Source organism: Apostichopus japonicus, chromosome 6 (assembly GCF_037975245.1).
Source record: "Apostichopus japonicus isolate 1M-3 chromosome 6, ASM3797524v1, whole genome shotgun sequence".
In the NCBI taxonomy this organism is placed as follows: Eukaryota; Metazoa; Echinodermata; class Holothuroidea; order Aspidochirotida; family Stichopodidae; genus Apostichopus; species Apostichopus japonicus.
The window spans coordinates 169125-193410 of NC_092566.1; the positions used below are offsets into that span (position 1 = coordinate 169125).

The 24286-nt window shown below is 38.0% G+C and overlaps 2 protein-coding genes across 7 annotated transcripts; one reads left to right on the forward strand and one right to left on the reverse strand.

Annotated features, from left to right (window-relative positions):
- The first annotated feature begins 329 nt into the window (after positions 1-329).
- On the forward strand, positions 330-6566 carry LOC139968557 (carbohydrate sulfotransferase 14-like). 5 transcript variants are annotated; one of them, XR_011793499.1, is made up of 4 exons: positions 330-967; positions 1883-2004; positions 2619-3601; positions 4424-6566. XR_011793499.1 is itself a non-coding variant. In XM_071972635.1 (3 exons), exons 1-3 carry the CDS (start codon positions 787-789, stop codon positions 3450-3452), a joined length of 1137 nt encoding a protein of 378 aa, XP_071828736.1. In that variant the 5' UTR covers positions 330-786; the 3' UTR covers positions 3453-3973. The 5 variants fall into 5 exon arrangements, 1 of the variants encoding a protein (XP_071828736.1); XR_011793496.1 differs by having other exon boundaries at positions 2619-3611; positions 4424-6565; XR_011793498.1 differs by lacking the exon at positions 4424-6566 and adding an exon at positions 4275-4417.
- Positions 6567-9953: 3387 nt separating this feature from the next.
- LOC139968569 (uncharacterized) lies at positions 9954-24247 on the reverse strand. 2 transcript variants are annotated; one of them, XM_071972663.1, is made up of 10 exons: positions 24105-24247; positions 21153-21379; positions 20163-20325; positions 19770-19839; positions 17458-17738; positions 15883-16092; positions 14992-15095; positions 14047-14180; positions 12093-12205; positions 9954-11333 (listed from the first exon to the last, which is right to left on the reverse strand). In XM_071972663.1, exons 2-10 carry the CDS (start codon positions 21281-21283, stop codon positions 11058-11060), a joined length of 1482 nt encoding a protein of 493 aa, XP_071828764.1. In that variant the 5' UTR covers positions 21284-21379; positions 24105-24247; the 3' UTR covers positions 9954-11057. The 2 variants fall into 2 exon arrangements, with proteins under 2 accessions (XP_071828764.1, XP_071828765.1); XM_071972664.1 differs by lacking the exon at positions 24105-24247 and adding an exon at positions 22892-22990.
- Positions 24248-24286: the final 39 nt, after the last annotated feature.

The window sequence follows — 24286 nt, forward strand, 5'->3', positions numbered from 1 at the left end:
TTTTAATTTCCAATCATATGATTTAGCGGATGTTCGGAAACACTTTTTGGCTCACCTTTGGGGGGGGGGCATGGCCCCCCTTGGATCCGCCAGTGGGGACCGGTAACGGCACCGGCCTTCCCCCACTCCCCACCCCACTCTCCCCCACACAAAACATTAGGTCTTCGTTTTATAGGTCGCCGTTCAGGCACACCCTCAACTGTGTGGAGTTACGCTGGGTTATTTGAAATAATTAGTATAGGCATACATATGGAAATAACTATTCCATATGTATGCCTATACTAATTACAATCCAACTCAGTGAGCATTGCTTTGGCCTTCAGACTCAAGAGTACAAGCAAATTATATATGTTATGACGATTCCAATAGATGGGTTAATAGTGCTTTCATTGTAGGTTATCATATTATTAAATGACAAAAGAAACCGGCGCGTATTATTTTCGTTGTGTGGGTGCTACGGTTGAATGATTCTGATAGGGTACAACTTAACACTACTAGTATAGGCCTACAGCAATATTGAAGTTTACAACAGTACAGTATTAGTACTGCTTCTGTCTGCATAAAATGCTCTGTCTATACGGGAGCCATTTTTCTTCTTACTTTGGTATTAAAATTGGGTGATAGATATTTCTCAAAAGCCATACAGAGATAGGATCAAGTTGAATGTAGGCTTACTTTGGAACAAGGTTTCTAAAATAATTGGAAGTATTTTGAAAAGGTATACAGCATATATGCTGCTGCTGCTACTGTGATAGTGTTGATTCCTACAGAAGTCCTCGGTGTTGAATGCATCAGCATGCTACAATGGACAGAGCAACACGCTTAGAGTTGAAAAAGCTACTCGTTCTTGTAGTTATTATATCTGCTACTGGGATCGTTCTCCAAATATCAATGGTGAACAATATTATGGATGCAAGATATTCCCGCATTCTGCCTTACATCACCAACCAACTCAGAAGAGAAAACGGTAAGTATATACAGGCCCAATATTAATATGACCACAGTCATATCAATATCTTATCTCAGCCATGTAGGGCACTAAATTGCCGGACCGGTGCTGGTTGGGGCGAGGGCTTGGTCGGATCCCATTTTGGCCTGTGTACGCTATAAATCTCACTCGACCATGGCACTTTAATTTGGTCCGCAGGTAACATTCCGCCCTTAGGTCACATATGACATTGTTATCGGCGGAAAGCTTTCCCCAGTGGCGTGCACAAAGGTTTAGAGTATTGTACATTTTGTTTGTTTTTATTTGTGAAAGAACACACCTCCCTCCTTCTTTACAATGTGAGGGCGTTGTGGTCAAGTGGTTAAGGCAGTGGACTTGTGATCTAAGGATTACAGGTTCGAGCCCTGGCCTTGTGTCCTTGGGCAAGGCGCTTTATCTCCATTGCCTCTCTTCACCCAGGTGTATAAATGGGGACTTGCGAGGTAACTTGTAAATATAGTTGCGTGCGCCGGTTTATGGCTGCACCCTATGGGAAGTCCCCCGGGGGACACGTGGTTGTGGTGCACTGTGGTGCCCCAGGAGAGATTGATTGAATTGTGCACACTTTGGTGCATGTGTAGGTGTATCAAGTTACCATGGTTGTAAAGTCGTGTGAGAGGGCCTTGGCCCTGAACAAGACTGTAAACCTAAATAATAGAAAATATACAGTCAACAGTTCGATTTAGAGAAGCAATATACGCATAGTTCTGTCTTATCCAGCATGGCGGGTGTGTGTGTTCACCATAAAAGAGATTATTGAATGATAGCGGGTTACCTAGCTATGTCAATTATTATTATTTAGAGAGGGACGATTAGTTGTTGTATAGGTTACTTTATTTCTAAATTTGACTGATTTTTAGATTTGATATTCTACCTTTCGATTCCTTCCTTTAGGTCAGATTGTTGGTAGAGTGCTTCGTACTCACACAACCTACTCTGGTAATAACTCTTTTGTAATTATGCTCACCAACCTATCTCTGCAGAGCAACCAAACTCTGGATGATATTTTACTAAAGGTTTGTGTATTACGTTGGTTTATATATCTGTCCGACTATCACTTTACGATAACTTAACGTTCACATATAATAAGTGTTTTTATGAACGCGAGTGCACATGCTTGAAATGAAACTGTAGTCGTGAAGAAAGAAATGATAACGTTCAAGCTGTTGATGCTCAGATTTACCTTCATTACTTCCCTTTATATGTTCTTTCACAATTCTCCCCAACACTTTGCTTTGCCGTTCTATACCCCCCCCCCCCTCCCGGCCCGCCCCAGCACCATCCTTCTGGTTGTGCAGTTAACACCAACAACTTTTGCAGTGTACTGAATTCAATATGAATGAATTGTGGCCGAAAGAATTTTAAAACAGAATTGGTGTGAAGTGTATTCTGTTAAAGATATAAATGAATATGTGGCTGTGAAATATGGGAATAACATGTTTTACCGATATGGAAGTTTATAGAATCAGGGAATTACAGGACTCTGGTAACATATAGAGTAATTGATAAACACAGTCTCTCTATAATTGGCATTTAAAGACAAATTATGTGAAGCAACTCAAGCAGTGAGAACACTCACAGCACAACTAAACGGTACTCTGTCAAACTGTTTCCTTCTCATGTTTCACAGAATAAATCACTGACCTCAAAAGAATGGCTGTACTTAATGGAAACGAGACAAATGATACGAACTGATCGCACAAAACGGATATGCGCGCAGCTCAATCTATCGAAATTCACCGCAGAGGAAATGCTTGAGCGCAAGGGATTACGCGCAACTTTTTACTCCAACGACCCATATAAAATCACATTTAGCGTTGTCAAGAAAGCAGCTTCGAATAACTTTGAAAACCTTTTCAAAGAATTAGGAGGTCTGACCAGATTATTTATGTTGCCAGATGACATGTGTAAACCACGATTGGAATCTTACACGAAGGTTCTCTTCATCCGCCACCCATTGTCACGTGTTCTCTCTGCATATATTGATAAATTTGTTCTTCATCATATCGATCACTTCATTGGCATCGGAAGAAACATAATATATGCACATCGTAAAAATGTTAGCAAACAGGAACGGATTGCAGCGGCGAAGAAAGCAACGGACGTGAAATTCAAAGAGTTCATCGCATACATAACTGGTGATCCCAAGCACAGAAAAAATACACACTGGAACAACTATTGGAAACATAACAGAGTATGTGAAATACAGTATGACTTTATTGGTAAGCTTGAAACAATACGCGATGACGTTAAGTATATGTTGTATAAACTAAAAGTGGACAATCTGACGCAACTGGACATACCCAGAGCTTATATGACCTACCACGGAGATCGGGATAAACTTCGATCTTACTATCAAGATATATCCAAAGGACTCTTAAGGCAATTTTTTTCTGTATATAAAACGGATTTTGAGCTCTTTGGTTACAGTATGGACCTACTAGGCCATAGTATTTGGTCGTAACATACTATTTTAAATATATACCTTTAAGTATGTATCAACTCACTGAAGAAAACGACTTGTGCATTATATTTTCTCTGAGTCGAACTGATACTGAACATGCTTCGATGAAGGCATGAAAAGGAGACAACTCAGCTAGGATCCGTCACAAGGTACGATAAGGTACGATATACAGCTGCTTCAATGACGGGCTGACTTTTATGATAGTTACTATTATGTTCTCTCGTTTCTCGTATACTCTCCACAGTGGAATATGTAAGAATGCGATAAAGATCTTTTAGAATAAAGTTCAGGAAAACTGCATTTTCGAATGATCGTATAGTTATTTAACAAGGTTTCCTATGTACGGTTAAAGTTCGGTTACGGCTAAATTGCCAAAGCTTATTGTAACATAATTATCACGTGCATTTAACTGCAAATAGCTGCATAAAATAGTGCTGAACTATTGTTTTGATCTAATACCTACATGTAATGTACTCTATGAACGAGATATAGAAACTTGGTGAATGGATGTGTGTCCATTAGTGAGGGGGGGGGGGGGCGGGGTGACATATAATTTAGTATGGGGTGGACAAGGGCGTGGGAGTGTCAGGTGTGTCCATTAGTGAGGGGGGGGGCGGGGTGACATATAATTTAGTATGGGGTGGACAAGGGCGTGGGAGTGTCAGTGAAATCAAAAGTCGGATTCAAATCAATTCTCCAAGTCGATTTCAAAATTGGAGCCGAATTCAAATGAAAGTATAAGAGAATAAACAAAAACAAGTTGAAAAAGAAACAAATATTTCTCTCTGTTTTTCTACATTTCCTATATTTTGATAATATTAGGCCAACAAGATGCTACAGCTCCCGCGGCCCTTTATACCACATCCGCTAGAATTGAATAACTCTCAGAAATATATTTCTGTGCCTTGCTTCAAGAACATGAAAAATCTGCAAACACGGCAGCTGAGTTTTCATGCATGTATCTCCAACAGGGCTTGGAACGCATTCCAGAGAACTGTAATTCCTCTTTCTGACAAGTGTTTGTGTGCTGTGAAGATGCTACGAGGAACAAGAATTATCATCAAATGCTTCAGTGGTGTTCGCTCTCTGCACCCACCAGTGCATTAAAATAAATTCCAGAGAACTGTAAATCCTCTTTCTGGCAAGTGTTTGTGTGCTGTGAAGATGCTACGAGGAACTAGAATTATCATCAAATGCTTCAGTGGTGTTCGCTCTCTGCACCCACCAGTGCATTAAAATAAATTCCAGAGAACTGTAAATCCTCTTTCTGACAAGTGTTTGTGTGCTGTGAAGATGCTACGAGGAACAAGAATATCGTCAAATGCTTCAGTGGTGTTCGCTCTCTGCACCCACCAGGGCATTAAAATACATTCCAGAGAACTGTAATTCCTCTTTCTGACAAGTGTTTGTGTGCTGTGAAGATGCTACGAGGAACAAGAATTATCATCAAATGCTCCAGTGGTGTTCGCTCTCTGTACCCACCAGGGCATTAAAATACATGCCAGAGAACTGTAATTTCTCTTTCTGACAAGTGTTTGTGTGCTGTGAAGATGCTACGAGGAACAAGAAATATCGTCAAATGCTTCAGTGGTGTTCACTCTCTGCACCCACCAGGGCATTAAAATACATTCCAGAGAAATTGAATTCATCTCTCTCATATGTACTTTACTACTTTAATCTCGCTACGTGAGAACCAGAAATGCTCCCAAAACGCTACAGCTTCAGGACCTTTCCCCTAGGGACCCCTTTAAAGTTCTAAGATTGGCATATATTCATAGACTTGTTGAGTAAATCCTTTTTGTGGCATGTAATCTTAATTTTTCTAAAAATGATATACCTTCGGGGACTTCGCCTCACCCAGTACTGCCCATCCAATAACATTTGCAGTTGTAATTATAAGACAAAATTAATCTTTTACTGGTTTAATTGACAAAACGTTGCTGAGCCAGTCGCAAAAACAGGTAGCCGGTCTCGTCTATATGTATCATACGAAATAAATCTATCTATCTTCAATCTACTCCGGTCTTCTTTATATAATCCCCTTACACCATCCTATGAGCAGCCACAGCAAAAATTAGTTTACAAACATTTTAATTTCAAACATGCTTTTTGAGAGAGGGGGGGGGGGTAGGTGAGCCCATTCCATATGAGTGTCGTACACACTAAAAAGTTACAATAGGAAGCAGAATTTATGTTCGGTTATATGTTTAGTATGAGAACTCATTTTGAACACAATTTCCAGAACCAAGAAACACGCCTACTTCTTCTTTGTTATTTAATGAAGTAATGAGTTGATAAAGAATGTCGATGTCAAATCGCGTCAACATGCAAAATATATGTATTTCCACGAACGACTGGCAGTGTTAAGTCAATGGCCTGTCCGAGTCTTTGCTTTAAAAAAATAACATTCGCCATTTTGGTTGAGTGTAGACTGTTAGTGTACAACTGAATTATGCGTAGGCATTGAGTTAATTGGATGATCTTTTATGGGGACACATAAAGGTATATGGGCTTACTGGCTCTAATTTTTTTGATTGGAGCTTGAATATCATATTTTTGGTGTTGCATATATTACACCAAATCCACCAAAACAAAAGTTTAAACCATATGATCCAATAAAACATTTGTATGTATGTGTGCGTTTGTTTTGCTATCTGACCGAGGACTTGAACAAAAGAATTTCAGGTCCTCGGTTGTGATTTCTAAAAAATCACCACGTCCACGGAAGAATTCTATTGCAAGTGTATTGTTAAGGTTAGGGTACGTGGATTTGAACAATGGAAAATACAATGGGGTCCTCGGACTGAATGTAATACAAACATGTGTATGTGTTTATATGTGTGTGTGTGTGTGTGTGTATGTGACGCCCTTGGCTCGTAAACACGATAACTCAACAATGGCCAGTTGGATTGAGATCATACTTAGTACATAGATGCGCCATACTGAGTAGATTTTGAAGCTCATCTCATGAATATTAATGAGGTCACGGAGTCAAACGTAAAAAATCTTCAAAAGCTAATAACTCCGCAACCAAAAGTCCGAATTTATTTATACTTAATAATAATATGTTGGTAGATAGCAGGTACATGGTGATATATGTTCAAGTTGATATTATGCATATTTGTTAGGGGGCGGGGCTTAAGTTGATTTTTACTAAAATAGCTTGTAAACACGGTAACTGAATAACTAAAAATAAGTTGGATTGAAGTCATACTGCACTGGCGGATCCAAGGGGGGGGGGGCCAAGGGGGGCCATGCCCCCCCAAAGGTGAGCCAAAAAGTGTTTCCGAACATCCGCTAAATCATATGATTGGAAATTTAAAAAAAATCGAGAGGAATAGCAGTGGTAGACTAGTCTAAACCTTTTCGTTTTCTGGTTTAAAATTAAATGCAGAGCTCCCAACTGACCCGCAATTCGCGGGAATTAGACCCGCATTCTAACACCCAAACCCGCTGACCCGCACAAGCGTCCGAAAAAACCGCATTGTAATTGTCAAGTATACATAAAAAAATTTGCATCAAATTTTGACTTAGCAACCATCATTTCTTTAGCATTAAGCATAATAGAGTATAAAACCTCCTTTACAGCATCATTTGAACCTCAAATTAGCCTATATTTCTTTTCATTGGGGCGAGCAGCGAACATTTTCATGCCACGGGAAAGAATGAATTATCACCTACTATTCAATTTATTGATGTTACACACAAAAAAATGCATATTTCTCAGAAAATGTTGGGTGACAAATTCCTTTCTAAGTGCCACCATTTTACATGTAGGCATGACCAGGATTCCCAAAAAACTCAAAAGGGGAGGGGGACACCCCCTCCCCATATACCCCTCCCCCAGGACGGCGATTCGTGACATGGACCAGCATTTGCCTTCTCAAGAGTTGGGAGCTATGTAAATGTATGAGCATGAGGATTTACAGTTTAACACCATTTTGCAGTTACAGGCTGGTTATAAGAAATTTATAACCTGAGAAGGGTCTCAATTATGAGAAATAAAATTTCTTGAGAAAGATGATCCCAACTTTGTTTTATAAATATTTTAGAAAATTACACCTGGGAAACATTTTTTTTAGAAGTAAATTAACATCACCATTGTACACTTTTGTCGCACCAAATTGCATCTGAGGGCATTCAGCAATAGAAAATTTTCCAAAGGGGAGGGGGCACCCCTCCCCTTAGACCCCTCCCCCATATCACTCTAATGCCACTTTGGCCCCTCCCAAACAAAGGGATCCGCCAGTGCCGGTCCCGAGTTCAGAAGCCAGTTTTGTAGGGTCATCGTGTTTATATCTCCACTTTTAGACATTCCTATGGAGGTGCTGGAGAGGGTGGGGGGGGGGGGTGTGTCTCTAAAACGAAGATCAGAAAATGCAAATCTCCATTTCTTGGCAGCAACCTATATCAGTGTGTTTCTTTTTGCTAATAAACGCTCCATGAGAACGACCAAAATATACTGTTTTGACTTTTGAAGGATAGGCCAATTTCTCAGGACCTTCAATGACACTTTATAGAGGTAAAGGGACGAAAAACAAATGGAATGACGCGCACTAGCGCTTGTTCAACTCTCATGACCTATAAAATAGATTCCAATTTCAGCAGCCAATCTTACATATAGTGTATGCATTTCCCAGAAGAAAAAAATAGAAGTCAAATGGTGTATTCTGAGCATATGTAGACTGTAATTTAGTTTTTAACTAAGAAGCTCTAAACAGAAGCTTGTGCTAATAAATAATATAAATTCAAACTTTCCCCGAATGACTAAGGTAGGGGCCTGAACCTTTATGGTAGGGCCAGAGGGGATTGAAGTATTTCATAGTGAAGAAGGGGTGGGGTGTCCCTGGGGTCATTTAATCCGTCTCCAATGTAGGGAAACAATTTAGACGTCCAATGGTGCATACTGAGGCCAAGGCATATATAGACTATAAGTTATTTCTATAGAAGTTGCCCTAAACGCAATGTATGAGGTTGAAGTCCTGGGAGAGAGAGAGAGAGGTAAAGAAAGAGGGAGTGGGGAGGGTGGGGCGTGGGTACACCCAAAGTAGTGGTCCTATTCTTCCCAGGCAGAATGCAAAATTTCCCGACTGAACCATTTCCTCCGACTGACGTTCGTAGGTGGAGGGCGCGCCTCCCCTCCCCCTACCGTCTTGCGCACGCCGCTGCTGTCTTAGAACAAAGAAACGACGGAGAAAGCAGCCCCGAAGCCAGTATGGAAATTTCGACATTAAACGCAAAAATGAAACAATTGAACCACAGATAGTTCCTAAGAAGCACCGAGTTTTTCACGATTATCCTTTACATATCATATTTATTTAAGAGGGGTGGGGGGGGGTGGATAGGAGCAACACAATTTGATGACGTCCGTTGAGAGGTTTGCCCTTCTAGGGGGGGGGGGGGGATCGGTAAGGGGGCTTAAATGCATATGTTGCTATCACTTTCATAGTTTTAACTACATTCGTGTACTTACGTGCGTCTGTTATAAAAATGACCTAGTTAAGCCATTTAGAAGATTTGGTGTTTTTTTTTTGGGGGGGGGGGGCGGGGGAGTCACATGTTGGCATGTGACTGCGACCTTGTGTAAACGAACGATATCGAGCATGCACAATTAAATAATAGGGCTAGTACGTGTGGTTGTGTATCTCATATATATTTATATGATCCACATGGAGATGTCGGGTGTTTTCAATAGACTACAATGAAGTTCTGTACGACACACTGAACTTTGCCTAAAAGTGTCAATTGTTGAATCACAGTTAACTTGTTGAGAGTAACCTTGTTCTATGTAAGGTATCGCTAATGAGGGACTCTATAAAGACAACTAGCATATCCAGTATCATATATATATATATATATCATAGCAATTTATTGTTCTTTTGTCATCCCATGTCGTCCCGAAATATTCTGTGGGGTCACTTTGCACCTGTCTATGCCATTGTGAGTACTCCCTCCGGATTTACACGCACGAGAGTAGAGGGAAGGGAACTGCAAGTTTTGTCCTATTGGCATTGGCCTATAAGTGTTAAAACATTAAACTGGTCCAAGAAAGGCACTTCTACATTTTATAACTTAACAATCCCCATAAACTAGCTGCAATTTAAGTTTTGGTGAAAAGGTTTACTAGTTTACCGAACTGCCCAAATGAAGGAAATTCAGGTATCTATATCATTCAAATATGTGACCTTCTGAGGAAAACTCCATGAATAGATCATACAATATAAAATGACTCTTTGAAACATTTGATGTGAATGTATGCATAGAGACTGTTGAAGTCACATGTACTTGAGTTTGCAGAGGGTTTTAACTTCAATTACTCAAGGATGGTTAGACATAGGGTTCTGTGTCAGATTGTGTGCAACTGGCTTATCCCTGACTAATCCCTGGCTACTCTGAAAAGCCTGGGAAATTATGTGATGAAATAAACAATGAGTACAGTGTTTTGCTGCACAATGTTAGCTTCTAACATATAAACAAGCAATAAGAACAAAGCACACCATATGGTTTAATACAATATCCTTTATTACACATTAAAATGGTATGTATGACGACATAGTAATCCCTCTGGTAATAGTGTGTGGATTCACTGCATCATCCTTGATCTATTAATACTACTTGTATTCACAATATTAAAACAACACTTGGAAAGCCATTTTGAAGAAACTCATACCGTGGAAAATCTCTACCATAAGATGCAAATCCTTAAATTAAATTACTTAGTATAGGTATGCTTATTCAATTCTGACTTTATGAAAACCTTTGGAAAATGGCCTTGATAGATAACCAGCAAAACTACTAATACTGCTGAATAGGTTGATTCTTGTCACCAAACAGAAACAAGGTTAACCTTTCCTGCAAGCAAGTTAATTTCTTTAAGTACTTGGTCAGAATAAAGTGTTGCATACAAAGTGATTATTTGAAAGTTTGATCTGTTCCCTACTGGCTGGATTGCATTACGATCTTCCCTGCCTATAGCAGATACCATCCTGTTTTGGCCAAGAACAGGGGAGATGAATATCTACCCGATACTGAATGCTCCTCTGCACAAATTCATGATTAAACACACAGTGCATTATTTCAGTGGTCAAGCCAAAATTGTCTTCACACAGGAAAGTTACAATCATACGGTGGCTGGTCAATTAATTAGCTGCGCTCAAGTATGAATCCTAATGGCAGTACTTGGGGTAGTTTGTGCTATCAAGTAACATATTATCAATGCTCAAGTGAATTTGAGGAGGACTGGTTGTCTCGCAAGCTTGACCATCATGTCAAAGCATCCTAACTTGAATTAATGCTCACATACAAACACTCAAGCCTTGCTCATGTATTAATATTTTGTTGTGAAATTTTGTGTGAAAATAGTTGCTGCAAACTTGTTCTCTGTGTAGAATTAAGTTTGTTGTTGCATGTAACACTTGACATGCTAACTAAGAAACAAGTTTTTGTAAATAATTAGTTAACAAAAAACATAATGAAAAAGAGCAACACAAATGTTTGATGCAAGGCACTTTACAAATGATAGCTTTAACAAACAATCCTGAATCCAACTTCAGAATGTTCATTCCATTCCAGTGTTAAGTCATTGCTAATTTCTATGCAAGACATTCATGACTCAACAAGATTTTCTTGTGATGAACTGTGTCTTGGGATGATAGGAGGTATAGGACCATTGGGATTCAGGGGTCTAACTGAAGGAGACTGGGAGCCAATAATGTCCCCAACTGAAATAGCAACTCCCTTATTGTCCAATGTAACTAAAGGTCGTAAAGATCGGATCTTTCCAGATGTTACTTCACTCTGTCGTATGGCTAGCCTTGGGCCTTGCTTGAAACGACTGCCTTCCCTAACAGTTACTCCTGGTGATAACTCCATTGATTCAATCTGTAAAGGAGAAAAGCTTGAAAATAACAAGTTGTGGTGTGACAATAAAAAAGAACATGCAAATGATAATAACTTGTGATACTAAGACAAAAGACAATCATATCTGTAATATCATGGTCGATATGGACATAAAATATGGACTAAAACTAAGTAAGGAGGCAGTTATATATATGAAATTACATACATACACAAAGATGTAAGGTGCAACAAGGTGCAAGTGGTCATGTGGTCAAGTTTTCCAAGTCTGCTATACTATACCAATCGTTTTGTAACACTATTCATCTATACACAAATTTATTTGTGTGATTACATTTTAAAATGAGATTTAGAAAGAAACACATAATGCAGCACATGATGGGTTAGATACATTTAATTAGGAAACAAAGGGTGAGGGATAAGGTAAGGAATCAATTACAGAATACTTCTCTTCTTTTCACAATGGGAATCAGGAAGTAATGAGGAGTCCCACCAAAGGTTACATCTTCACGTAAGGGATAAGAACAGCTCTAAGGGTACACTAATGGGGTGGGAGGGGGAGGACAGAGTGATGTGGAAAATGTAATAACAAAAACGTGTGATGACTCTACCAGGAGACTAACCAAGAATGGGAAGGGTTTTATACCATTACTGGCCTAACATACCTAGGTTGGGTGAAGACTGTTATCTGTTACTTACCAGGGGTGGGTAAGGTTGTTATACTTCTATGCTTGACTTACAAGGCCTGGGTGAAGGATGTTTAACTATTAAGGGCTGACTTACCAGGGGTGGGGGCAGTGGTGTTACACCATCATTTACATCTTTTGTTTTCCGTGTGGTTGAACTTGAAGCTGCAACACTTGTTACATTGGTCCGCACTGTCATTGCTGCTGTTCCTGTGAGAGAGGAATACAAATACAAATGATAAGAGTGTCAGTATTACAGTTTTGGGGGAACTTTACAGTAGGTAAATGATATTCAGTTAGATTGCTTGCTTTATGTACAATAACCTTTGCCTATATTGTTTCAAGATCATGAAGTATGGGGGTGATGTGAGAGACAGGGCTAGTGCGAGTGATCGGCCTGGCAGCAGAGTTTTGAATGCGTTGCAATTTAGCCAGTTGACTATCAGGGAGACCAAAGAGCACACTATTGCCTGCAGTAGTCCAAGCGTGATGTAATAAAAGCATGGACGAGACACTCGGTAGTTTGATTGTTCAAAAAACGATGAATTTTACCAATCTTATGAACAGCGAGAAATGCAGCCTGGCAGATATCATTTACATGACACTCCATGTTCAGATTTTTGTCAAATATGACTCCTAAGTTACATACATGTGAAACAGGTGCAATCGAGGCATGTGCAACTCTAACAAGTGGGATAGGAGTGACAGTTCTCATATATATGATTGTACGTACTTACACTCATACACAAGAGATGTACAGACATGATAATAATCATGAGGGACAACATGCTATACAGTCACAGGTCACAGAAACGACCCCAAAGGGTCATTTACCTCATGCAGCATGTGTTGGATGAAGTTTTAGCCACCGCCAAATATGATTTGGATAAATAATCTCACCCCTTATTTCTATTTATAGCCACCAAAGAAAACTATGCCACCAAATATTGCGGTGGATATAAGATACCCCCCCGTGCCCCCATGATTGCTGCCCATGGCCTCAATGATAACAATGTTTCTTGTTTTTTATACAAGATATCTATGTGTGCTATGATAGTGTGCCAAGTCTAAGCTAACAGATCTGTCCTTTTAAATAGTAACAGACTATTTTGACATATCTTTTGCAACATTCCTACCACAAGCTCTCTAAATTATTTTATGTCCATTGAAAACAGCACCTTTCAACATGTTGAACTAATAATTGCTTTCAACCATATATCCCAGCATACAACTATTTGTACTATATATGTACCAGCATAGATAACATCCATAATGAATGGCATACAACTATATATACAAATATACGTACCAGCATAGATAACATCCATCATGAATGGCATCCAACTATATATGTACCAGCATAGATAACATCTATAATGAATGGCATACAACTATATATACTATATATGTACCAGCATAGGTAACATCCATCATGAATGGCATACAACTACATATACTATATATGTACTAGCATAGATAACATCCATCATGAATGGCAAAGAACTATATACTGTATATGTACCAGCATAGATAACATTCATAATGAATGGCATACAACTATATGCTATATATATACCAGCATTGATAACAACAATAATGAATGGCATACAACTATATACACTATATATGTACCAGCATTGATAACATCCATCATGAATGGCATACAACTATATACTATATATGTACCAGCATTGATAACATCCATCATGAATGGTATACAACTATATAAACTATATATGTACCAGCATAGATAACATGATCCATCATGAATGGCATACAACTATATACTATATATGTACCAGCAATGATAACATCCATAATGAATGGCATACAACTATATACACTATATATGTACCAGCATTGATAACATCCATCATGAATGGCATACAACTATATAAACTATATATGTACCAGCATAGATAACATCCATAATGAATGGCATACAACTATATATGTACCAGCATAGATAACATCCATAATGAATAGCATACAACTATATATGTACCAGCATTGATAACATCCATAATGAATATAATCTGATTAGTATTTACCTTGCTGTGCACTTCTATCTCTGACCTGTTTGACTGATGGAGTGTTTATGTAATGTCTTCCAGTTCTCATAGCTTGTAATCTGGCTTGAGCTGCCTCCACAGCTGGATCTATTACTGTAAACTTGGTGCGAATTCTAAACAAAGATGTAGAAACATGGTGAAATCACGTCATCTTTCATGCATAGTAACATACAATGGTCTATGCTGGATGTGAAGTAAAGTTGATGATTTGATATAAAACTGTAATTCTTTTTTATTATTAAATATAGCAATGAAGACAGTTTTGCTGGTGACATATTATTAAAGAAGAGCAAAATGAAAGTATTAAACAGTCATTCTACCATAATGGATAGTAAACATTCTCAGCAACAGCAGAATGTCACTCCCTTTGTCACTTCAGTCTCATATCAACTACTGTCACTGCCACCAATCGATGCTGAATATAGTGAATGAATCAATATAGAAACAAAATCAATCAGGATTTAAAAACTTTACACAACAAATGGGTACCTCAGGACATTCAGTGTCAGAACTGTGAACCCTGCTCTTAATGTAGAAAAGATGTTCTACTATGGAAAATTTCACTTTCATGAACACACAGAGCTACAATTTAATTGTTATATGCCATTTTGCAATTTGCAGGTGGTCTAGACATGGTACAGGGAGAGTGCAGTTGTTCTGGTGAGACAGGTAAGTAAGTGAAGTAAATTTATATAACTTTAGAGATTGCTCCCAGTAGTCTACCTTATGAAATGATGTTAGAATCATTTGAAGAAGGTTGGCATAAGCAAAGAAAACAAAGTAGTTTTGTCCAGTATGATAATATGTCAAGATGTGGTACCGCATTGGGTGTAAAACATCAATTACTTTCTCATGAGATATGTTGTTCCCTTGCACAAGGATCAGCATTAGTAAATATTAAGGAAGTAATAGCATGAGAGTTACCTATGAGATGGTAGCTGTTCTGGATCTAGCTTGAACACTGCCACCACATTACCCATATCATCGTAGGTTACATCTTTGCTGCCTGGGGGCCTTCCTGTTTGTACCTAAATAGATCATTTTGCAAAGAAGTTAAGTAATGTAACTTCCTTTTTCAAGTAAATTACAAGTGTTTCAAACTAACAAGCCACATTACAAATGTTCTCCTTTAATATTACTGTCATAATCAATTGCAAGTCATCTTAATGTGAGCATAGCGCATAAAATGTTATGACAAAAAGAGTTAAGCTCTCCATAAATCAGCTCCAGTTATATGTAATCTGACAAAGGATACATATTTGTGCTGTGTAACCATCAGTGAGGAATGAAATCAAACCTATTGCTAACAATAACAACTGCCATGTGCAAGTTATATGGTCAAATGAGTCACATATCTTACGAGGAGATAGTCTAGTCATTATGCATAGCTCATTACAACTTAAACCCTAATTGTAGCCCCAGATCTTCCTAGCAGTAGGAGCAAGTAGAAGCAAATTTAACAGAGCAGCCTTGGTAGCAAAGTCAATTTGTGCAAGACAAGGGGCTGTTGCATGCAGGCTCTTCCCTACCAAACAAGAACATTACTGCAAACCCTGAAATGTATTCAAACTGTAAACACAGTTGCTTATGACAATTTTCTGTCATTTGTGCAGGCATTTAATTTCCATGGACACATATTATGATGGCTAAAATGGATGAGACCTGACCTATATCAGGCCACAGAACTAATTATGCTTTACCAACCAGTGAACAATTTTCATGGAGGGAAGGTGTTCAGCTATTTGATGGCCTATTTAGATCACTCGCCTTACACTGTATTTCTTATCTTGTTATCCAAACTATTTCTTCATTTACCTTTAGAATGTTATGACATGAAGATGGCATGTAGTCCAATGCAGACTTTTTGACTGGACTAAGACCACCCTTGGCCCTAATCTCGGCTTCCATTAACTCCTTTTCTGTTTCGTCGAGTGGCTTGTTTATAGAGCGCACCCCTGCTGATCTGATGGGTCCTCTATAAGGTTTGTACTTGGGTTTCCTTGATTTATTGTCTTTCTTCTTTTCCTGCAAGATACAAAAACAACAAAACTTTTCTAAATATTTATTATTTCATGCTACAAAAGAAGACATTATAGTGAATGTAATTTCAGGTGGCATTTTATGCAGTGATGAAACTTCTTTGACTCATTTTCTTGTGAACTTGTTTCTTTACCATGATGATGATAGTGAAAGATTTAATCTGGCCAAATTTAATTATTTACTAAGTAATACTATTACAGATCCATTTTTCTGTCCTGCTATGTAGTCCTACTAGTACTACCACTGAATCATTTTATTTCTTGTTTGGGTTCATGGATACAGGTTTGTGGCAACCAATGATAAAGCTTAGGGGCTACCATTGATACAGCATAATGGTTAGCATTGAAAAATACGGAGGACACAGAAGTGGTAAGGATTCTTACAAATGATCAACTCATTGTTTGAAAGGCACTTTGCATTGCAGACTTGTACTTTCAATGCTAACCACATAAATTCCTCACAGGGTATCAAATTAATGAGATGATGAAAGGGGAAACCAATAGCATTCGAGCTGAAGTGATCTTATGCCATAGGCGTATATTGCCAGCTAAAACACATGGTTTACAAGGGAACCAGAAAACAGAGCTCCTATCAGGCCCTGTATCTTTCACAACCAGGGAGGGGCCAAACGCATGTTTTACCCAATGTTAAGATAGTGTTATAAGATCGAATGGTTCACCAATGTATTGCTGTATGGACGCATAAGATTCTTTAACAACCTAGTCAAAGCAATCCTGTGAAAATTACAAGGTTTATGGGTATTGCTTTTAAGTTCACTTTTCTCATCATTGGCATCTTTCTAAATCTTCTGCTTCATCTTGGTTCACTTCATTACTCACTAATTACACCCTCATCTTTTAATTTTTCTGTTGCACAGGCACATTGATGAGGGGGTTATATGGGCATCTGCTCCCCCCCCCCCCCCCAAATGCAGAAATAGTCTTGTTATCTGGTCAAATGAGCAAAGAAATATGTTCCTCCACTAAGCCTATTATATTCTCTTGCTTTTATAATCAATCAGACAAAATTTCCACACAATTCATTGTATTGTGCAGCAGTGATTTCACAAGACTGTCGTCTTCTACTAAAAAAAAAACCCCTGAGCAGAAAATAAGACCTTGTGCACTCTCTAAAGATTTGGCAAAGAGTGAAAATGGAACACTTGAATAAAACAGGCAAAAAAATATTGCAACCCTACCCCTCTTAAACAAGACAACATAAAATGCCTCTTAATCTATTAACAAATAAGCATAGTCATTTATTTGCTTATTTGCTCTGTGTCTGTTGGAAGTTTACTAACACCACACCATGTTATGTTCTGTTTTATTGACATCCACTCAGGAAGCTCACCTCAATGATTTCCTCATTATTGTTATTTTCAATTTCATCTTCCTTTTCTTCTGCCTCCTCTATCTTCTTATCCTGACTCCTGTCTGTCTCTGTCTCTGCTTCTTCAACAGTCCCGGTCTCGTTTAGGGTGCTAGGGAGGTCCTCCAAGACCTCAGGGTTAGATATCCTACTGATGGATGTTACCTCTGTATCATGCTCTGACATGGTTGGGGAGACTGGAGGGAGTGCCTGATAAGGCACAGAACCCTGTGCCCAAGCATCTGGTACACTAGGTAAGGGTTCTGTATCGAAGAAAATTGATGAACTATCTGCAAACACATATAACTCTTCATCTCTTAATACTATATCTTGTTGACAGACCAGAGCATGATATTGGTCATCATTCACACATTTCTCAAGGGGATTGGGAGGCACATTTCAAAACATTAGCCTACTATCATAATTAGCAATAACAGTGCCTGTTATACATCGAGCATTACATCTGTCTATCATATGAGTTACATCAGCATGTTCTCGGCTTCAAGTATCTTAAATTACAGTCCACATGTTATATTGAATAAAACAGGTTAGATCAAGTTGAAGAATCAAACTTATGGGGAATGCAACTGAAATGCAATTTCTACATACTATAAGAAAGCCTTAAATGAAGGACTATCTCTACCATAAAGAGAGTCAATTCATGCACTTGTGATATACATTAGCACAATCATCCTCAAATGAAGGGTAGATGTAATCATCCTCAAATGAAGGGTAGATGTAATCATCCTCAAATGAAGGGTAAATGTAATCATCCTCAAATGAAGGGTAAATGTTATCATCCTAAAATGAAGGGTATATGTAATCATCCTCAAATGCCTTAAAGGGTAAATGTAATCATCCTCAAATGAAGGGTAAATGTAACCATCCTCAAATGAAGGGGAGATGTAATCATCCTCAAATGAAGGGTAAATGTTATCATCCTCAAATGAAGGGGAGATATAATCATCCTCAAATGAAGGGTAGATGTAATCATCCTCAAAGAAGGGGAGATGTAATCATCCTCAAAGAAGGGGAGATGTAATCATCCTCAAATGAAGGGGAGATATAATCATCCTCAAATGAAGGGTAAATGTAATCATCCTCAAATGAAGGGGAGATGTAATCATCCTCAAATGAAGGGTAAATGTAATCATCCTCAAATGAAGGGGAGATATAATCATCCTCAAATGAAGGGGAGATGTAATCATCCTCAAAGAAGGGGAGATGTAATCATCCTCAAATGAAGGGGAGATGTAATCATCCTCAAATGAAGGGTAAATGTAATCATCCTCAAATGAAGGGGAGATGTAATCATCCTCAAATGAAGGGTAAATGTAATCATCCTCAAATGAAGGGGAGATGTAATCATCCTCAAATGAAGGGTAAATGTTATCATCCTCAAATGAAGGGGAGATATAATCATCCTCAAATGAAGGGGAGATGTAATCATCCTCAAAGAAGGGGAGATGTAATCATCCTCAAATGAAGGGTAGATGTAATCATCCTCAAAGAAGGGGAGATGTAATCATCCTCAAAGAAGGGGAGATGTAATCATCCTCAAATGAAGGGGAGATATAATCATCCTCAAATGAAGGGTAAATGTAATCATCCTCAAATGAAGGGGAGATGTAATCATCCTCAAATGAAGGGTAAATGTAATCATCCTCAAATGAAGGGGAGATATAATCATCCTCAAATGAAGGGGAGATGTAATCATCCTCAAAGAAGGGGAGATGTAATCATCCTCAAATGAAGGGGAGATGTAATCATCCTCAAATGAAGGGTAAATGTAATCATCCTCAAATGAAGGGGAGATGTAATCATCCTCAAATGAAGGGTAAATGTAATCATCCTCAAATGAAGGGGAGATGTAATCATCCTCAAATGAAGGGTAAATGTTATCATCCTCAAATGAAGGGGAGATATAATCATCCTCAAATGAAGGGGAGATGTAATCATCCTCAAAGAAGGGGAGATGTAATCATCCTCAAATCAAGGGGAGATGTAATCATCCTCAAATGAAGGGTAAATGTAATCATCCTCAAATCAAGGGGAGATGTAATCATCCTCAAATGAAGGGGAGATGTAATCATCCTCAAATGAAGGGTAAATGTAATCATCCTCAAATGAAGGGGAGATGTAATCATCCTCAAATGAAGGGAAGATGTAACCAAAATGTTTGCTTCTTGATACTTGTTTTTGATAAACAAAAGGAAACACCTTCTCACAGCCGATCATCTTCCAGTCCTATAAGCTTTCATTTCATGAGCATGAACTGAATTCTGTTAACCTACCATCTTCCTCTGCCCAAGTTTCATCTTCCACCGGATTGGCCTCTCCTTTGTCTCTTGCTAGAAATTGCCACTGTGAGTTACAAATAGATGAAATTGCTTACAAATTACACAGTTAAACCAAAATAAGAGCAATGATCAGATCCTAAGATAACAGCCAGACTGATTCCATTGGAATCCTTTGTACAATCTGGATCACCAATGACAGGCATGTGAGAAGTACTCTGGAGTGGCATAACCATGGATGGCATGGAAGAATGCCATTCAGGGACATTTGTGCACTGAACTGTCCAAATTGGTATCAGTTAATGAAAACAAACTTTCCCTATATAAATGACAAGGGTAATGGAATCAAAGTCATACTACTGTATCGGTATATAAAACAAAAATCTTTACCTCTATGATGTGCAAGAATAGTTCCCTTGATTTATCCACCACATAAGGATAAAGTTGCTTTTGTATGTAGTTATCATAGATAACATTAATGGCAGAGTCTACAATATCTGCAACCACATCGATCACAAACTCTTCCCCATCTTCTTTCTCTAACACTACATTCCTAAAAACAGAAGAGAAAAATAATGAAACTATGAATTAATTTAAATATGTGCAAGAGGACATTCATCATAGATTCTGCATTGTATCCATGCACTGCAAATCATGCTAATTAGTGATGACACTATTGTTGAAACTTGCTTATATTAGGTTTGAGAACTTGGTACACATTGTTATAGTGTGGAGCTACTAAAAGTAGCAGTTCTACCATTGAGATGACCATTTATTAATATTAGTCCAGAGGAAATTAATTTTTGACTACATAAATTTCAACCGGACTATCCTTTGGATTAACTTAATGTTTTGGGAGCCTGTATATATATAGTTTGAGCTGATTTAACAAGTTTGGTTTAATTTGAAGATTTAAAGTAATTCAGTAACAAAATTACCACATGACCACCTATCGATGTGTTGTATATTTAATGATGTCACATGAAAGTAATACAAAAATATTATCCTACTCCTTCTTAATATGGAACATGCACATGCTATGTATGAGATCATTTCATGTGGCACTTTCTGAAATGTTGAGCTCAAGAGGTTACAAAAGTTTGAGTTCTGCTTATTAAATTAATAACATTCCACCTCCACAAAATGTTATAGTGTTTCTTATATGTATAGTAAGGGACATTGTCATTCTTGAATATGTAAAAAAACTGTAAAAAAAACTGTAAAAACAAAATTTGCTTCCACTTAGTATGAGGCACCACTCAGTATTGAGGTATATGGAAACTGTGCCAATGTCACATTTGTTTTTGTACTGGAACATTGCATCTAGAGGCAAACATCACAAATGCTATCACAAGTGCATTTGCCTGTAATTGAACATACCAATCGTTTTCAGTAAATCGTCCTGGTATAACATCAGTGTTAACAGGTGGAGCTGGGGCAGATGTACTACCTTTGTTGTCTTTATCTTTAGCCTTATCTGCTCGAGACTTAGACACAGTAGAGCGAGACATTTCTCATGTAACTGTTCTATGATATCACCATCATTTGGATACTGATGTTCCTCTTTGAAGCAAACCCTCACTTAGACCCAGGATTACTTCAATTCCCTGCAGGACAATAGAAGATATGTACATGTTTATAAAAAGAATGCGTTCAATAATAATATCCTGGCTTTGTTAGCATGTGATTTCATATGTACTCTAGAATAGCATTTTGAAATGAATGTTGAAATGTATGTTTCTGGTTCAAGCAATAAAAGTGAAACCAAAATTACAAAGCCAGAACAAAAATGAAAGTCCATTCTGACAAAGTTAACCATGAAGGAAGAATGAAATAGTGTACAGATGATTTAGTAAACAAACCAAGGAAATAAAACTGATATGAGTAGTACTCTGCACAATGATCGTTTGTGCCAGTAATTCAAACTTCAAAGTCTTGCATAGATATCCCAATCAACACACATGCCATTACAGCTTTGTTTTTGAGGAAATAGCTATCCTTAAGTCTTCCAGTAAAAAGTAATAGGCCTTACTATTGAAGAGAATTTGTCATGAAGGCAGAATGACACAAATCTTTTGAAAGTAAAAGAGATACTTATTGCTCAGGTCTTATTGTGTTCAATGAATGCAGTTAACCTGTTTTCTTGTGCTTTATCTCGTGTCATTCATGCTGAATATTCAGTAGAAACAATGTCTTCTTGTCGGTAACACATTATAAAACAATTTATGTTAAATTATTACAAAACAACTATTGCATAAAACATTTGGTATAATCTCTTTAGTATTTGCTCAGCTAGTACTCTCAGGAATGACCGAATCAACTTGAATTCTTGCAAATAGACTTTGATAACGGTTTCACATGTAACCCTAGTGTTTGTATAAAAAAAACATTTTATTTATTTTTCTTCAAGTTTAATTCTGTTTCTTGTAGTCACTAGCTTGATGAATAAACTTTAGTTTTCTAATGCCCATCTTAAGTATTTATATATTTTCTATACCAGATGCCAGTATTGATTTTTGTGTACATGTGAGGAAAAATACTTGAATTAAATAGAATCTTTCATCATGTGGACCATTAGCCTCAAAAGTTTTCTTTGTAGATCTATTCATGTTCCTGCTACAGCTTCTCTTCAATGGTGGACATTATTATGTTCATATTATGCTATGGTAGAATACGATAGCTTTGCACATTTCCTAAAATCGCTATTTCAAAAGCAATTTTCACCTTGCCTAGGCTACACAACTTTAACAAAATAAAGATTGATGCAGCCAAAGAAACAAAACATTTATATTAAATCCTGCAGATGTTAGTGTTTCTTAAAAAAAAATGCAAATAAACATTAGCATCACAATTAAAAAATTATTGTGTTACCAGTCTGCCTTTCATTTCCATTATTTCAGGGCAAGTAAAAATTATCAGGGCAAGTAGTTGTGGAAGCTATTGCCCCACTGGGCAAGTTGCTTTAAAATTGAATCAATATTGTCCTGCACTACCTTAGACCTAACACTACAGGCCTAGGTCATTGAAATTCAAGTTTATGCTAAGCCGAGGAACTTCTCACATCCTTCATGGAATGTCAATTTCTCATGTATAGCTTTTGTTAAGGTGACCAGATGTACCTTAGTTCTGGGGGCAATCTCCTGATTTCATAAGATGTCTCCAGACTAAAAGTATCCATGGAAATGTTGCCGGATTGTTTGCACTGTCTCTGGGATATCTCTGAATTTGTAAAGATAATTCACATTAATACAAAGGGCATCATGTCTCTGGGTATCTCTACTCTTCCTTACTAACTTAACATGCTATTCCTGGGTGTTGCAGCTGTTGCATAGTTTGGTTGTTGCTAATTTTATTGCATTGTTGGTATGTATAATTATGTTAATAGTATGTGTTGTAATGCAAGCCTGCCTCAGGCTATGGGAAGGCTACAGGCAAGCAAGAATAGATTCAGTTGAGTGCAGGCAGCCAGTGTGTAAAAATCCCTATCTTAATTCCTGAGCCCGACCCTCCTCGCTCTCTACTAGTACTGAAGTGATGAATAGTATAGGCTAGGCCTGATAGTAGGTCTGTGTTACAATTAGTACTCACAATATGCACACGTTACAGTCTGAAATTATATTATTATCTGAGAACAAATTAGGCTAGGCCTGATTGCAGAAGTGCCCTAATATAGTCAGTATTGCAAAGTTCGGAACACTGTGAAGTTCGGACACCCCAAAGAAATACATGATTTCACCATGACAACCTACAGGAAGAGCCAAATTTCACTAAAATGTACGAAGCTAAAGTTATTTCCTCTCCAAAATGACCTGTGTGCAAGCAAGTACTTACATATTTGTCGATAAAAGGAAGTTATAGCTTTCGGGTGTTCAATGCTTGTTCGAACTTCGCAGTGTCCATGCTACTACTAGTCTAAACTAGGCGACCGTACTCCTTTGCCTATCTTGGGCTTTGCGTTGCAATCTAACCCTCATGTTTGGCCAAGTACCAGTAGGCTAGACCCTCTGCTAAGGAAAGACCAAGACCAAATGACGTATATCTTACGCAAACCTGTACTATTGCATAGCTGTCAGTAAATAATGTAGCCTACTTACACTACAGTAGTGTAGGCGTACATTAACGTTAGGCCTAAAGGTCCTAGGCTAACTAGTTAGGCTAAATCAGACTTTAACTCTAACGTCAGGCCAACTTACTTTTACACATTCTAACTCTAGTCTAAAATCAATATGTTGGTTAATCAGTTGTATCACTTTAATCAGTCTTTGGCAGAAGTCCTACACTACTGCCGCTTAATATGTGACATTAATAACACCATCTTAAGTAACAACTTACGGATTCAAATTTGTCTTACATCGCTTTCGTAAGTACTTTAAGTTAGGAACTGTACTCTGTCAAACTAGTAACACTTGATATCTCATAGTCATACGGCTAGGCTATGCATATCCAAATGCAGTAGATATTGCCAATCGTCGTTGCTAAGGACTCGAAATAGGGTCAACGAACTTTCATTCGCG

Excerpts from the sequence above, each read along its gene's own strand:
- LOC139968569 (XM_071972663.1), bottom strand. The coding sequence starts at position 21,283 with ATGTCTCGCTCTACTGTGTCTAAGTCTCGAGCAGATAAGGCTAAAGAT. Across the intron at positions 15,096-15,882 it reads CATGTCATAACATTCTAAAG|GTACAAACAGGAAGGCCCCC; the intron begins GTAAATGAAGAA and ends TGATCTATTTAG. Across the intron at positions 11,334-12,092 it reads CACCACTGCCCCCACCCCTG|ATTGAATCAATGGAGTTATC; the intron begins GTAAGTCAGCCC and ends TCTCCTTTACAG.
- LOC139968557 (XM_071972635.1), top strand. The coding sequence starts at position 787 with ATGCATCAGCATGCTACAATGGACAGAGCAACACGCTTAGAGTTGAAA. Across the intron at positions 968-1,882 it reads CCAACTCAGAAGAGAAAACG|GTCAGATTGTTGGTAGAGTG; the intron begins GTAAGTATATAC and ends TCCTTCCTTTAG. Across the intron at positions 2,005-2,618 it reads TGGATGATATTTTACTAAAG|AATAAATCACTGACCTCAAA; the intron begins GTTTGTGTATTA and ends CATGTTTCACAG.